This window comes from Perca fluviatilis, chromosome 13, assembly GCF_010015445.1.
Source record: "Perca fluviatilis chromosome 13, GENO_Pfluv_1.0, whole genome shotgun sequence".
Lineage (NCBI taxonomy): Eukaryota > Metazoa > Chordata > Actinopteri > Perciformes > Percidae > Perca > Perca fluviatilis.
The window spans coordinates 14,541,822-14,558,516 of record NC_053124.1 but is presented as its reverse complement, the minus strand read 5'-3'; the positions used below and the strand labels follow the sequence as shown (position 1 = coordinate 14,558,516).

General features: G+C 40.6%; 2 protein-coding genes across 4 annotated transcripts in view; one reads left to right on the top strand and one right to left on the bottom strand.

The window, feature by feature from the left end:
• dnah3 (dynein axonemal heavy chain 3) overlaps positions 1-6,702 on the bottom strand; it is a 28,284-nt gene extending 21,582 nt beyond the window's left edge. The window contains exons 1-16 of the mRNA XM_039820903.1: positions 6,469-6,702; positions 6,292-6,323; positions 5,795-5,896; positions 5,482-5,689; positions 5,260-5,305; positions 5,008-5,167; positions 4,716-4,908; positions 3,656-3,851; positions 3,070-3,195; positions 2,032-2,227; positions 1,752-1,931; positions 1,486-1,616; positions 1,288-1,393; positions 1,017-1,195; positions 689-873; positions 375-498 (exon numbers count right to left, since the gene is read on the bottom strand). Coding sequence (XP_039676837.1) covers positions 375-498; positions 689-873; positions 1,017-1,195; positions 1,288-1,393; positions 1,486-1,616; positions 1,752-1,931; positions 2,032-2,227; positions 3,070-3,195; positions 3,656-3,851; positions 4,716-4,908; positions 5,008-5,167; positions 5,260-5,305; positions 5,482-5,689; positions 5,795-5,896; positions 6,292-6,309 — 2,150 coding nt within the window. The 5' untranslated portion in view covers positions 6,310-6,323; positions 6,469-6,702. The remainder of the gene's footprint in view (positions 1-374; positions 499-688; positions 874-1,016; positions 1,196-1,287; positions 1,394-1,485; positions 1,617-1,751; positions 1,932-2,031; positions 2,228-3,069; positions 3,196-3,655; positions 3,852-4,715; positions 4,909-5,007; positions 5,168-5,259; positions 5,306-5,481; positions 5,690-5,794; positions 5,897-6,291; positions 6,324-6,468) is intronic.
• Positions 6,703-7,427: 725 nt separating this feature from the next.
• Positions 7,428-15,004, top strand: dazl (deleted in azoospermia-like). Of its 3 annotated transcripts, none has more exons than XM_039821076.1 (10): positions 7,428-7,556; positions 8,361-8,474; positions 9,222-9,313; positions 10,356-10,407; positions 10,501-10,567; positions 11,464-11,603; positions 12,152-12,232; positions 12,465-12,515; positions 12,855-12,925; positions 14,244-15,004. In XM_039821076.1, exons 1-9 carry the CDS (start codon positions 7,554-7,556, stop codon positions 12,897-12,899), a joined length of 645 nt encoding a protein of 214 aa, XP_039677010.1. In that variant the 5' UTR covers positions 7,428-7,553; the 3' UTR covers positions 12,900-12,925; positions 14,244-15,004. The 3 variants fall into 3 exon arrangements, with proteins under 3 accessions (XP_039677010.1, XP_039677009.1, XP_039677011.1); XM_039821075.1 differs by having other exon boundaries at positions 7,429-7,556; positions 8,352-8,474; XM_039821077.1 differs by lacking the exon at positions 12,465-12,515 and having other exon boundaries at positions 7,429-7,556; positions 8,352-8,474.
• Positions 15,005-16,695: the final 1,691 nt, after the last annotated feature.

Sequence of the window (16,695 nt, the reverse complement as noted above, 5' to 3'; positions counted from 1 at the left end):
AATGCAATACCTCAAAATACGCATAAAAATACATTGATGGAAAGATGACTATTGACACAGTTCAGGAAAGATGCTGGGATTCTTAAAGCGTTTTTTTCTATACATTTCAGTGACTTTCTGCATACTGTACGAGGGATGTGAGAAAAAAAACATAGACATTGTATGTGTGACATCACCCACAGGTTTTGGAAGGGATGAATTAAAATCTAGATTTGAGTTTACTGCACTTCTTGGAGCCAAACAATTCTCATGTGGGACACCGGGTGGTGCGTGGGTGAGGCTGATGAGGGACAAAGAAGTTGAAAACACCACATTCAGCTGTGGTGGTTGCCACTTGTGTGAGACCAGAGTATGAGAAGTGTTTACTCAGTAACCTTGTTTGGACATGGTGTTCAGCCTGTCTTCTAATTGCAATCAGACGAATTGTGCTGTCATCAAGCTCAGTGAGGATCTGATTGGGCCACTGGAAAACCAGGGAGTTTAACCTCAAGTCATCAGCTAGAGTAAGAAAGAAAAGACAGAAAATAAAAAGATTAATTTAACACATTCAAACATTCAAACATATTGATAGACCTTAGGTCTGGCTAAGATTTTTTTTTTTTAAATACACGTCATCTATGGTCTATTTGTATACATTAAATGTCATTTCTTTTGACTGTAATTGCAAATACCACTGTGTTTCACATACAAGGTAAAGCGGCATAGTCCAGGAGGAAGCTGAGGCGGTATGTTGCCTCATCAATCTCATCTATCAGCTTGTGAATGGTCACTTCACTGGTCTTTTTAATGTACTGGTTGAGAGACACCAACTCCTCTGTGGTTTCTGGGGTGCCTCTGACGGTCTCTGTAATCTTCTCATACTTTTGACAGATCCTGGGAAAGAACATTAGCTTGTAGTTGACATTCTCTCTCTTTAAAATGGAACTATACTCAATATAACTGATTTGCTGTCTAAATTAAACAAAGAAAACAAATCAGATGTTGAATCAAGTTAGAGACAGAGAGTTTCCTCTCACCCCTTGTTAAGCTCTCGGTTTTCCTCCACTTCAAACATGATGATCTTGTCTCTCAGTCTCTCAGCATGGTCACACAGGTCCTCATTCACATTGCCAGCATAAAGACAAAACATGGAGAGGGGCACCGTAACGCGCAGTGAGGCAATCTCCTTCCACAAGCGATTAATGCTCTCAATTTTCTGAAGAGAGGACATGGACACTTAGTAGACAGCGAAGGCCAGTTGAAATCTTTCAGATTCAGTGTCAATTTTAGATAGAAAAATGCAATCACCTTTGTAAATCCCTCCAACGAGTGTCTCTCTTTGAGAAAAGCGGAGATCTCCTGCTTTGCTGTGTGGTCCAGTAGATTGCTGTATTTTTGATATACATTCAAATACCTGAAGAACGAGATGAAGTATTAGCAGCTCCTTTACACATGCCGGTACATCAGAATAATTGACAGGCATAAGTTCACTTCATGTGCAGTTACTTTGTAGGTCCCACAGTGTTCTTGTGGAAAACGTCTTTGGCTTTGTTGATTAGGTCTATAACCAGCGGCTCATCAGGACGGACTGTGCGTAGGTACAAGTTCTTGATTTCGGGAAAGAGGTTACATTCGACCTGGCAAAAGCACATTAGTCACAGATTATACATAGGTTTGTTTTATAAAAACAAAAACAGCACTGTGTATTGTGTAATTTAAAATAGATGGCAATGACATAGGTAAAAGCTTATGGAGCTAAGGGAATACTGTACCCTTGGGAGCTTCTCAGCACTCTTGATGATTTCCATGAAAGCTCTGTGGATGAGCTCCCAACATTCCTGAAAGCTCGGACTAAAGTCAATGCGAGGCTCATCCACTCGTAGCTTAACCAGCAGCACCTGAGACTGGACATACTTCATCTCATCGAACACCTCGCCAAAGTCATTGCCGCCCTGAATAACACAGAACGCAGGTGATCCTTTTGCACAATTCCAAAGACTTGGAAATTTGAACATGTTCCGAAATTGGAACAACTAAAAATGTTGTCCATACCTCATGTAAAGTGAAGAAATATAACAGGTCCTGTAATGATTCTATGACCAAGCTTCGGAGCTGCAATGACATGAGAGCAGCCACACAGCTGAAGAACTCCTGAACACTAGCTGGAGCCAAGTGCTCACCCTTGGGTAAGAGGGGCAACCCCAGGTCCTCGAAAGTGTCAAAGAGTGAAGCACAGTGAGGCAGCCACCTGAAAGAAAATGGTCTCGATAAGTTCAGTTCTAGCTATTAGTTTGTGTTTAATATCAAAGGATGAGAAGAATTGAAAAGACATATCGACAAAAAATATACCCAATAATAGTGTTGCAAAATATATAATATCCAGAAATGTCAATTTAGGTTTAAAAGAGGTCTCAAAAATGTGGTTTATTTTTAATTGAAAACTCCAATTCACAAATCCAAATGAAACGTATGCCTGGACTGGTCACATAACACAGGGGGTCATACATTTTCTCTCTGCTGTTAATATAACTCGCTTCCAAGGGCATGTGTGATAATAAAATACCTGAAGGACTTCCTGCACAGTTTTTTGTTTTACTCTACAATATGATGTCTACTGAATAAAAGCTCTACTGACTGCACTAGTTACGGCATGTATTATATCTTGAGACACGGCAGAATAATGGTATCCAAGGAGGTGCAAATTACGAACATGGAAACAAACAAACAGAAGCCAGTTTCTACAAATTATAGTGGCTCATATTTCAGTCAGCCAGCCAGCCATCCTACAGGGCTGTTACATGGTCTAACAGGCTATCCAACAGGCACGAAACAAAGGATGCCATGGAATCCTAAAGTGAGACAGTGTGTAAAGCATTCCCCTGAAAGGCAGCCTGACATGGTCTGACAAAGTGGACAAGGCGGTAACCTGAGACTGTACCTACAACAGGATTAGCTCTCTTGGTTGTGTACACACTGCAGACATACAAGCCAATGAGAGAACAAACTACAATGATTAAGTTTGGACATCACATTATGGTCTCACTGACAGACTGGCTGTTTGAGAGTGTCTGGCAAATTGGCAGTTCTCACTTTTGGATCAATTCCTCTCTTGTGGTTTGGCACCGTCTCTGGACAAACTCTTCAAACTCAGATGGCAGGAGGGGGAGGCTGGTGGAGAAAAGGTCCTCCAGTCGAACAAATCTCAAGGATGAGAAGCTGAAACAAGATTTTATTTTTTATCTATTCTATTTGTTTGCACATTAAAAATGTACACAAAGTACACACTCACATATACACAAACACACTTTTACCTACATACTGTAAACCCAGATTCACATGAATCCAAAGTAAACAAGAGCTTGTGAAGGAGAGGTACAGTAAAAAGACCTCTCTTAAAAACTCTAGGCAAGATAAACACAAGCACACAGACAGACAGACAGACAGACAGACAGACAGACAGACACACACACACAAAATTAGAGTAAACTGAGAGGATGACCAATGTGCAAATATTAATTCCACAAAGCAGCACTTCAGTATCTAAATAAAAATGTTGCCACATTACTGCAACATAAAGGAAGATGATGTTCAGACTGTCCAGTAGGATATGAATAAATAAGCGAAATATAATCTAACCCTCACTGAGAATGTACAGCATGATACTGTTCTGTATTACCTGTTGAGCCAGACATCCTGCAGTAGGAGCATAATCCGACAGATCGTAAACAGATGTTGGCTTTGCCACGTTTGGGCCTCCTCGTAACTAGCTGCCCAGGGCACAGGCGCACGGATCACCCTCCTGGGAAATGGCTTGGGGACGCTGGATATGGACAGTCTCTGCCGCTCAGATGGGTCCATCAGAATGTAGTCCACTGACAAGGAACAACATGGAAGACAAAATAGATTGAACGGATTGACTAAGTGTCATTGTCAAGGCAAGGGAGGCACTTCATTACAGAGGAATTTATTAATTAACTAAGGCACCAACTAGAGTGACTAGTAGTTGTGTAATTTTTCGAACCTATAAGGTTATTTATATGAAATAATCATATTTAATATTTAAAGTGCTCATATTATGCTCATTTTCAGGTTCATAATTGTATTTAGAGGTTGTACCAGAATAGGTTTATGTGGTTTAATTTTCAGAAAACACCATACAACACCATGCAGCTCCTCTTTTCACCCTGTGTGTTGAGCTCTCTGTTTTAGCTACAGAGTGAGGCATCGCACTTCTGTATCATCTTTGTTGGGAGTCGCACATGCGCAGTAAGTACTGCTAGCTAGTCAGTTGCAGAGCATGAGGGAGTGCCATGCTAGCAGCTAGGCGAGCATTATAACGTGTGTTACAAAGTGATGCACGTTCATCACAGAAGTAAAGGCTGGACTACAATAGAGCTGTTTGGAGCAGTTTGCGAACAGTGTTTTCTGTTGGAGATGCTAAGTCCCTTTGGGGTGGACTTTGGGCTTTTTCACTTTGTAAACCTATAATGTGCACAAAAAAGATATAGAACATAATAAAGGAAAGAGAAAAAGCCAAAAAGCATAATATGAGCACTTTAAGTTTAATGATGCAACAAACGTTTAGACAAATAGCAGTAGACATAAAGAAAAGTTGAAGTGGCGTTCTATGTTTGTTTTGGTTGGACTGTCTATAAAATCAAGGTTAAAGTGATACTGAATGTCTAAATAAAACAATACTGCCATTAAAGATTCACTGAGATTTTATTGTTTCATACCTATGTTCTCCTTGAGGCTGAAGTAATAATCTCTTTTGACCTCTTCTTCCATGTTTGCCCTCAGAATCTGGAGGTGTTTACTACTATCCTCAGTCTCAGGAGGCAGCAGGCGCATGATGTTCATCATCTGCTGGTGTGGCTGGGGTGCCAGCACAGAGCTGGGGACACCATTGGTGATGTAGTACATATACCTCTGTGTGAGAAAACATCAACAATGTGTCAGAAAAAAAAGAGACTCAAAAAAATCTAATCAGCAACTTACACGTTCATTACTGAATTCATTGATACTTGCTTTCAGGTCTCTCTCATTAGGTTCTGTCTGCATCTTCTCCTCTTGGCTGTTCATGATGTCCAGCTGCTCTTTAGGACTCATAGGCCGGCTGCTGGGAGTGCGAAGGTTTCTCGATCTAGGCTTTGGCCGAGGCGTGAGTGAAGCAGGAGAAGATGTATCTCTGTAAAAGCATGAACGAATCAGATCAAGTGCCTCAAGTTAAAGTACATCATAAAAGATAAGCTATTGCTGCAATGTGTTGGGCATAATTACTTTCTTCTCTGTGTTATTGCTCCTCTCCTTCCAGGTGAGGTAGATGCTAAAAGCTTCATTAAGATCAAAAATCCATTCTGACAAGTTTCCAGAGCAGTGCTCAAATTTTTAATTATTAATCAGATAAAAAAGTAAAGAACGTTGCAATCACAGACAGTTTCAGAGTGGTGTCCTTTCGTCACACAGACCAGGGTTTGACATGAGAGGAACATGAAAGGATACAAGGCCCTGCTGGTTTTGCCAAGGATTGACGGATAGTGTGTCGCCTGTGCTGGAGTTTGACAATCTTAAGGTCCTGGGCCCAGGGACTGTAGTTATTTCCAATAGACTCACTGGGAGTACGGTGGTAACGTTGCTCTTTAAAGGGAACTGCTATTGTCCAAGAATTGGTCTGGAGGAGGGGAGGGTGATGACTGTGCCTCATGACTGTCTGAGGTAAAATAACGTAAATGTTAAGATTGTGAATGGTAGCACCAAGGTTAATGTGTTTAACTTGGTAAATATCTGAGCAAAACTGGCTTCTCTAAGCACTTACTTGATACAGTTCTGACGGTTCTGCGTCACAAGCAATGGGCAAAGGTGGAGGAACAGAATATCCTCTGCTCTGAGTCATATTGTAGATAGAGTCATCCTCCATCTGTAGTTCAGACAAAAATAGTAAAGGTTGCAACACAAAGGACCACTGACACTTTCATTTGACTTGTATTTGTTTAATACAAGCCTTGTTTATTCAAAGGCTATTAAATATAGGCCTCCTTTACTTTTCCTCATATGATAAACACATGCATTTGTTTCTTTAAATTTGCTATTACTGCATATAATTTGCATACAATATACAAATGAATACAGTTAATTTCAGAATCAGCCCATCAACATTGTTCAGTGAAACTGCAAATTAAATGTTTAGCTATACAGAGGCATAGCTATAGCGTCATATTTACGACGGTATCAAATAGCATATAAAACTATGTAAAAAATGAGAGCATGAAATGTAGCCAAACATGTAGCTAACGTTAGCTAGGTTAACGTTACCTGTTTCAGACGTTCCATCTTGTTCAACTTTTCTGACAGTGGAAGGAATACAAAAAAAAATGGAATGCATGAATGAAAAACGACAGACCTTTCCATTTGCATCAGTATAACCTGACAGCTAAAGAGTACACAAACGCTGAAAAACACGGCTGTACCGTTAATATCAGTCAACGTTACCTGGCTTCTATCTGTCGCTCTGTAAGGTTATGCCGGCTTACAGGATTTCATTCATTGCTGCGTGGCATTAGCTTAAATGTTTTATGTAAAAGTGTCCGTCTGCAGCAAAAGTTGCCCGCAGAGTTTGGAAGTTATAATATATCACTTTTCTACTGTACAAATGACACAACTAGCTAAGCTGATAAAGGTTTAGTTTTGCCCTGCCATCACGTTGCTGCTGTAACTCAAACACTGTTGATCTCGTCCGGAAACGTCTCCATGGTAACCCCAACCACCTTTGTATTATTTAAATTGTGTTAACTGTTATGTTGTATTTACAGTAGACGTTATGAGTAGTGTGAATATGAATCATTGTATTGTTTCTATGTAAACTTTGTGGACCACAGGAAGAATGCTCCTGCGATGCAAAAAGCTAATGGGGAAACATGTTACCATTTAGAAAATGAGAATTAAAGTCACAAAAATAATGCCCGGGGCGCTTGCTCATGGAACAGGTGGACCAGATAGCTAGCTAGGCCTAACGTTATATATTTCAGTTTTAATTCTGTTTTCAAAAGAGAACAAAGCTCAACGCTATGGATGAGATCAAAGAGCTCAACCAATCTGGCCAAAAATATACATTTCCATCATTGTGTACTCAAACAAATCCAAATTGAATTGAATATAATATGAAATCACACAACATTTTAGATTTTCACATATAAACTATAAAATGTCCCCTTGGAAAACATGTTTTCAGTTATGAAGGAGTCCTGTGGGAATTATTTGTGCAGGACAATTACTTTTTAATACAGCTTTTGAGATACATTTGCATTCAATTAGCTATGTAAAGATATTATGGTCAGAGTGACGGCAAACCAAAAAGGTGTTTCGCCTCTTGATATAACCTCTTCAAGCTAACTATTTAAAATTGAACTTTGTATAACCTAGCTATAGTTACGGTACTTTTGATAGGATGTTAGATGAGTCATGTAAACTAGGCGTGGTTTCTGACTAAAGTGAGGTGGCTGTTGTTGGGCAGAAGAAGCGCTGCAGCTTGCTCTCGAGTCCGTCTGACTAACTTCTTAGTTTTAATTATTTTAGATATGGTAAGTTTCAACGACAATTCTATGTGCACAACAATAAAATGTTGGAATTCCAGCCATACAATCGCTGTATTTAATTGTATGCACTGTTGACTTCTTAATCAACATGCTAGCTAGCTAAATGTGCTAACATCAGTGTTCGCTGACGTTAGCTAGCTAGTTAGCTAACGTTTGATAATTAGCGACCTTCGCCTTGAGAACCGAAAAAGGCGCACTAGCAGCTGGTCGCTAACATTAGCTGGGGTTAACACACTTAGCTAAGCAGTATTTAATATTAGCTAGCAACGACTAGCATTAACGATAACTTAGTCTATCACTCCTGACCTTTTTTGTCAGTGCTATCCACGTAAGACAGATCAAGGTTTGCTTGTTGAAGTCAATTTAACTTGGACCAGTTAACATTTAGCATGACAATGCAAACTAAGTTAGCAATATCATATTGCTGGGAATGTTTCGTGTAATAACTTAACATTAACCCACAGAATAGTAAAATAAAAATGTCATGTTATGGCATTTGTTAACTGCTGAAAATAGACAATCTAATTTGGCTTAAACTAACCTTATAATACGGTTAATCTTACCTTTATCAAGTCAACAGTTATCACGTGGAAGCAGCGCCAGATAGCTAACGTTAATTCAAGTTCTAAACATGCACAAGTCATTCAGTGTCATGATCTTGTAGGTTCATTGTACAGTACTTGACCGTAAGTATTTATTGGACTGTTGTCCATGAGAATGTACAAGTTTTGTGGTATTATCCTATCATTCAGTTTAATAATTCAAACCTTTTATTGTAAGGATAACCAGAAGCCCAGGAGCAGCAACCAGACTTCCCCTTCCCATAAACTGTCAAATGGCTACATTCTACCTGAGGGCAAACTGACTCCCAACGCCCTCTTTGTTGGTGGAATTGACATGAAGGTAAGACCAGCGGTGCCTCTCATAGCCCTTAAATTTCCTCCTTGAGTCCTCCACTTGCCTCCCTTCCCTCTCGTCTTAGTCCCTCCCACCGTCTTAGTTCCTCCCACCCACCGAGGAGGCACTGAAGAGACGCAAGGAAATCATGGGAGGAGAGAGGCAACAGGCAAGTGTGTTCTGATGAGTTAGCCACTCCTTCAGCTGCACGGCTTCCAGGAAGGCTGCTCTCGTCTACCCTCGCCTATAGCTCCTCGATGATCCTCCTCGAGCATCTTCGATGATCCTCCTCAGTCCTCTGGGAAGAAATTAGAGCTTTGAGACAGCCTTCACGGAGGAGGGACAGAACCACAGAGGAGCTATCAAATAAGGGCCATTAGATGCAGCCCAGATGTATTAAGTTCATACCACATACCAAAGTTTTATTCTACTGTAAAAAAAACAAAACTAAAACATCAATGCCATAGCACGTTTGAATGTGTCACTCACCACTTAAACATAGTAGATTGATGCTATCAGTTACATGTAAAATTAAGAGCTGTCAATCCAATCATATCTGCACTGACATCATTTTTGTGTAACTTGACCTTGAACAGATTAAATTATACACAGACTAGGTCTGCTGTATGGAAAAGATAAAAAAAAAAAAGTGCACTGCTTTTCTTTTCTTCTACAGTACACAATGGAGTGAAGGTGGTAAAGTATAGCAACTCAAATCCAGTTTTTCACTTTGAAATTCATTTCAACTTTCAGGTGGATGAAAATGAAATGCGGGACTTCTTTGCAAGATATGGTCCAGTAAAGGAAGTAAAAATCATCACATACCGTGGAGGGATCTGCAAAGGGTGAGTTTTGCGGTTTGGTGACCCTCAGGTGTAGGTGCTACATTTTTACAATACTGGGTGACTTGTTTTTTTTGTTTTTTGAGTTTGACTCTTTAGCGATGGGCAAATGAAGCCTTGTGAAGCTTTGGGGCTTTCTTTCTGTTAGTGCTGAAAAAGATTCAAAGCTTTGGGGATTTAAACAACAGCAAATAGTGACACTTGGTGGCTTGCTAAATGTATAGCAGCCCTTCAAGACGGGCCTGAAGCACTTCAACACCTCTGATTTTAATAGTTTTAGTCTCACATGTGCAATACAAGTTCAACAAGCCTGTGTGTTATCATGTTCTTTTGATCAGAAGTGCTGCATTAAATGTAGATGGTATTGTGCAATATGTTACAGTAAACTAATTCATTTAATCAATGCATTATCTAAAAAGCCTAAACTTTTTGGCTGGCACAAAACCTTAATGTACCTTATTGGTGAAGTATGGGTTCATGTATTTATGTATAACATTTCATATAAATTGCAACGTGATTGGAGAATGATATTCATTAAAATAGCTTATTCATTGTTACCTTTTTACTTGGTATCAGGTGTAAATGTTATTATACCTACTACATATCTTCAGTGTACATCGCCATATTTCTCAGTTCTATTTAGAATAGTAACATAGATTAGCAGCAAAACCTTCCAACTGAATGAAGCGCCAGTGACATTTGAAACTTTGGACGTCTTTAGTCACGTGGCATTCCTCGCTTAACACGAGCTCCGACGCGATGTATTGAAACGGTGCGCTTCACAGAAGTTTGTGTATTGTACTGCACTCGTGACCTTCATTGAGACATTGGTGAAGTATGAATACAGAAATTGTTTTGATTCATTGATTTTCCTCGTTAAAGAGTGTTGGCTGTATTTTGTCAGTGAACTTGTGTGACAGTGTGTGGGTGTAAACTGGGGGATTGTTTATTTACAATAGCTTATTTAATAACTTGGTTTGAGCTCTTATTTTTATTTTTTTCTTCCATATTTTAAATGAGATATTGAGTAAATGTTTGTTTCTAGGTATGGGTTTGTGTACTTCAATGAAGAGGTCAACATTCAGTCAATCATTGAGGTGAGTGGATGTATTTCTGCGGAAGGTGTGGTTCTATTATTTTTCATCTGCAACTGAGAATAATATTTCCTCTGTTTTAATATTTTACCATAGCAACAGATCAGTTTTAAGGGCCGGAAACTCAAGCTGGGCCCTGCCATTATGAAAGAAAGGAGCGCTCGTATGTATTCCGATACACTTCACAAGAACTTCATTGACTACGTTTACATGCAGCCAATAACCCGTTCAAAACCGGAATATTAGCAATAACCCGGTCGCGCACGGCCATGTAAACACCGGCAAAAACCCGAATATGCTCATATTCCGGTTTTTAAAAACCCGAATATGCTACCTGGGTTACCCGTTTTCTAACCCGAAATTTTGGTCATTTAAACGCGTATCGGCATATCCCCATCAAAAGGAACATTGATTTGTGTTCTGCGCATGTTCTATTCGCAAGGAATCTTGGTCTTTTGAGTAGAGGAACTTCTTGTATGCGCCAGAAAACATAGTTATAATAATAATTATATACTATAATAATATAGTTATATGTATGTCAATGCAGAAAACCTGCGCGCAGTATACCGGAAGTAAACAAGAAGTAGAGGTAAACATGGCGAGACGCAGCACAGCACCACACTTTTGGAGCGAGGAGGAAACCAATTTTTTTATTAGTGTGGTGAAAACCATGAATATAATGTCTTTTGTTGACGGCAGAAAGTACCGAGATAGTGAGATTTATAAGAAGGTGACCGAAAAGTTATTGCGTCTTAAGGTTGTCCGTAGGCTACGTCCAGACGCTAACCGTGCGTCGCCGTTTACGTCGGGATATTGCCAATTGATTACAAATTCCATGTATACAGGAGTAACTCTCTCTGCTCACGCATGTAAACGGGTTATTCCGAATGTTTCAGAAACCCGAATAGTGACCTTAACCCGACCATAACCCGAAAATTGACAGCTTGTAAACCTAGTCATTGGCTGTTTGATTGGCAGTGATAATGCAAGGTCTGGCCACTAAACGTCATGCGTTTCATTCTATCTTTTTTTTTTTTTTTTTTTTCTTTCTTCATCTAGGGTCCATGCCATCCCGTCTGTTTGGCCCGGCTCCCTGGATGAGCCCCGCTCAGTACTTCTACTGCGCCTGCTGCTCACCCATGGGAGGGGCAATGGCACCACCTTCGCCCATCCTCAATGGAGGCAGCCCCTACAGTCAGGTAACACACGCACATAGCCAAGCTATCAATCTCATTTCAGTAGGCAAGCAGATTTAATAATAAATAAAAAAAAGAAGTCATGCCAAATAAACCCACTGTGTGGCTTTAGTAATGCTGTCACATAACACCTGTCTGTTCTTTCAGTTACACTCTGTAAAATAAAATGAACCTTATTTTCTCTGAGGGGAAATTGGCTCATTATCACAGCCAAGAATAGAGGTGCACGGCAGAGAGCAATCTACCAATTTACTTTTCAAATTATTATATTATTAAATTTTGCAAATAAAGTTGGCTGTGGCATGATTAATGTCATTGCTAATAATATCCAAGTTGGTGAATTATTCAGACAACACCAACTGTCAAAAACATTAGCAGTTGTGGTGCAATCTTTGCAAGATACTAACATGAGAAACAGTGACTTATTGCTGTAGCCTTTCAGTCTGTTTTAAGATATTAAATATGTATTTTAACATCTGCTGAGCAGTTTGCTGTATAAACGTACATCTCTGCACTGTGGTTTAAAGTGTTTATCTTGGCTCTCTATGCAGCCGTACTCTTACTCCAACTTTGGAGGGGTCATGATCCCACAGATGCCAATGAACTACGCACAGAACGCCTACGCCTACCAGGTACACACACACACACACACACACACTTGCACTAATTAGTCAACAGCATCCCATGCAGGGTCTCCTAGGCACTGCACATATGCTCCTGCATATGAGATGAAGGGTTTAGCCTGGCTTAGATCCAGTTGTCCCAGCCTACCCCACCTTCCACATCCCCATCTCCTTCAGAGACAAGTCTGGGTTTGTCTGTTGCCCTCTGTCTCACCGCTGACCCATCTCCCCCTACACGCAGTACACTCCACCTCACTGGATGGCGGACCAGAGGACACGGCCTGTCAATCAGGTGACTCTACATTTAGTGAGAATAGGTGTAGATGTCAGTATGAGTAGTAGTAGTTTCAAAGCAACGCAAATCACGTTTGAGAACCCTGTGCGATGAAAACATTGATGGGAGACTTTCAAAATCCACTGGATTAAGTTGAATGTTTTATTTATTTCATGTTTGTCGCAACAAATTGTCCTCAAATTGCAATGTTCATGCAGCCCACTAGATGGTGTTGTCTGGTCATTGTTCACATCCTGAAGAATGGACTGTGCGGAGCAGTTTTTGTCTTTTTAAAGCATTTCTGTGAGATTGTTCTCACAAAGCTGTGTGTTATGTTATGTTAATGTCTGTTTCCAGAACTTTGTGGACTGCGGAGTCCAGACAATGATGACTGTGCTGTAGTCCACAGCTACTGAGCCCCTTGCCAGGTAAAAACACTACTTCAAATTGCTGTCCTACAAGTGATACAGTAGGTAGCAATGTGCCAATGAGGGCCAAGTGTCTGCAAGCTTGCACACCTTTTTTCTACAAATACGTTATGGTGTAGTGTAAGGCATGGATACCCGACCCGAGGCCGACGGGTCCCGACGGGCCGGGCCGGGTTCGGACAGATATTTAGAAATTATGGTTGGGGTCGGGCTCGGTCACATCAGCGCGATAAGGCATTTGTTGTAAAATGGTGCTGCGGCTCCTGAGAGGTGGGTGTGGGTGGGTGGGTGGGTGGGTTTAAGTGGGCAGAACAGAGATAGAGAAAGAGGAAGCAGACGTGTTGTAGATGCAACCGGAGCAGAGTTAGTGGTTATCATGTTATAACGTGGGCCCTGGGGGTAATGAGTCTCCTCTGGTTTTCTGATCACGGTCGAAAACGAAGCGATCAGGAAAGGTTAACCCATTGAACAGTTTAACAGCTTATTAACGTGCGCTTGTTGCCCCGTGTGCGCTGATGCACTCATCTGTTGACATTTCCGAATGCCTTCCTACAGTTGCTTAACAAAAGCGGGCTTTCCACACAAACAAACGTAGCCTACATGTGTCATTAGTATGAGGAAAAAAAATTTGATTTTAACTGTGTTGGGCTCGGGTCGGGCTCGGACACGGCTCTGTCGGACGCGGGCCGGCCTCGGACAGAAAAATTCGGCCCAATCTGGACTCTAGTGTAGTGTTTGGTTGGAAGAAGAACCTGTATATAGTTAGCCCTCCGTTGTACATGGTTGCCTATCCCTGTTTAGCTGCTTCACAATCACTTTGCGGAACTTAAACAACTTTGGGATTAGCGAGAAAGTCACTGGAAAAAAAAGAGTGCTTATGCGAACTAGTGTAGGTTTAAATGTAAAGCGGATAATTAGCCGCTGCAATAAAGAGATGGCAAAATTAACTGGGTTGAGCTACCGACACAAGATGCTATCGGCAAACAGAACGCCGCCAACTGGAAATGAGGCAGTCCGCTTATTGCTGCACGTCAGCTAAACTGGATGCAGGACAGCCAAGCCGGTGTAGCCAGTTTCATTGTTTATAGTGGAAGCGTAGCGACTGATGTCGAGTAACTACGATTGGACGATATGAAAAGGAAGGGATCGCACAAGCCTAATTCTTTACCACTGTTACACAAATACGGTTAACAGTTTTTATCTGACTGGCTTTTGAAAGGACTAATCCTGATTGGGTGTGTAATTGAAGGAGGGAACCGTTCTTAGCTCTTAGATTTGTTTTTATTTATGTATTTATTTTTGTCTTCTGCTCCCTTAGATGTTCTACAGTGGCTACAGTGAGTCAAAATGCGGACCGGATTACATCTTGATGTTCCAGAACGGCTGGAAGCAACCCAACGTCTCGCACTGTTTCCTGAATGCCCTCCTCTCGCTTTTTGAGACCCATTTTAACACCAGACTGCAGGAGCTCTCCACTTTTTCGGTAATTTGATCACAATCACTTTGACCACGACGGGTAAGGACTACTGTCGTGTGGTCAAACCGCTTTTAACCCACATGGATCACAGGGACAGAAGAGCAGAGCACCCCTCACCGTACCAGCTGATGTATGGGCTCACATTCCTCATTCTTGTTTGTACACCTTTGTTAGTAATCCCAAAGAAAAATGGAAGAGACTTTTAAGCTCACCTTTTGTGCCTATTTATATTTTATGTTTAATTTATTTTTGGAATTATTTTAAGTGTTTGTTTGGTTGGGGGCTCTCTGTACATATAAAAGGTTTGTTTATATATATATTGTAACAATGTCTTGACAGCAATCTGGTTGTTTCAGCATTGGAGTAGAATGATAGTTTAACTCCAGTTCAGGTCTAATGCCCCTCTGATTAAGAAATTGTATTAACTTGTGTACTACAGTATAAGGGCACTTGGTCACTCCATTAATTTCAAGCACTCACATTTATTTTCTGCTCCATTCTATTTAAAGGGATACTTCAACGATTAGCATTAAGCTTTGTATCAGTAGAAACCCGGTAGTCTTTTTGAATGGCCGTGCTTCCCTCCCTCATGTCCCCCTGATAGGAGATGTAGCTGTATTGTGTGTCTGGAAAAAAAAACCTCTGATGATGCAAAAATTGTTTTTGTGTCATCGGAGGCTTTTAAAAAAATAAAATTTGGGGGGGGGCTGTAGAGGGTTTTTTCCAGACACACAATACAGCTATCTCTCGTATCAGGGGGACATGACGGAGGGAAAATACTACCATGTTTCTACCGATACAAAGCTTAAAGGTGCTCTAAGTGATGTGATGAGTTTTTTAGGCTACAACATTTTTTGTCACATGCAGCAAACATCTCCTCACTATCCGCTAGAGGCCTGTCCTCTGAACACACTGTAAAAAAACGCGGTCTAAAAACAAACCACGCCAACCTGCACAACGAACCATAACCGTTCCAGCCAATAACCGACAAGAAGGAGCTGGTTGAGTCATTAATACACATTGTGGAAGTAGCCTACGTGCTAACGCTGCTGCAGTGATGGCTCAACCAACTCCTTCTTGTCGGTTATTGGCTGGAAAACTGTTTGTTATGGTTCGTGGGGCAGGTTGGCGCAGTTTGTTTTTGTTTCTGTTTGTGGAGCCTGGGCTGTCTACAGAGACCGCGTTTTTTTTTTTTTTACAGTGTGTTCAGGGGACAGGCAGCTAGCGGATAGTGAGGAGATGTTTGCTGTATGTGACGAAAAATGTTGTAGCCTAAAAACGCGTCCCATCACTTAGAGTACCTTTAATGCTAATCGGTGAAGTATCCCTTTTAATTGGGTGTTGATTGAGGCTATAAATGAACAGCAATTTTGTCACACATCAGTATCACTGATTTATTGTCTTGGTGAAACACCAATTTCTTTTTATTTTTTTATTTTAAGTTGAATTCCACACACTGATCATCTGTGTTTCTAAACCGTCCCATCCTGTGACTGGAGTTTCACGCCCAAGGACAATCACGGCATAATTTCTTTTTCCCATTACTTGCCAATCAACTTCTATTTGAAAAGAAAAAGTGGAAAGCAGTTTTTAATCCACACTGAAAATGAAGGACAGTGCTCTCTTTCTTTGGGGAAAAATACCATTCACTGTACATAGTTCACTTTATACCGGTTGTTTTTCTCTGGGTTTTAATCTAGACGCAGATGATTTTGCACAAAGTATTTTACTGTCGTATGAGTGAACAATGCTTCTTTTATATATATTTTTTTTTTTCAGTAAGTGCACTTCATTTGTTTTCTATTTTACTATATACACTAAAAGCAGCTTTGTATGGTTTGAGATGCACATTTTGTAATTGGTGTAGATCACACATTATCTTTCACTTGACCCAGTTCTGCCTAGTTGTAATGGGGCATTGACCTCAGGGTCTCCGGTGTGCAGACATCCGATTGTATTGATAGAATTTTGTTCAGAGAGCCTGGACACTGCACTGTTAGGTTTAGTTCATTTTTAGTGTTCATGTTTAGTGGGGTTTGAACGTCTGTTTGAAAACAGCTAGGACTACAGTTTAAAATTAGCCATCTGTGGCTAACACTGGCACATTTACAAAAATGTTGATTAATGTGCATTGTCCTAATCAAAATAAATAATAAATAAATAAATAAAAGTTGAAGTATCTTATTTATTTTATTTACCCAGGTAGGCCATTGAGAACAGCTTCTCATTTGCAATGGCGACCTGGCCAAGAAAAGCATAAATGTACAAGACCACATATAGTTTCACATTCAAC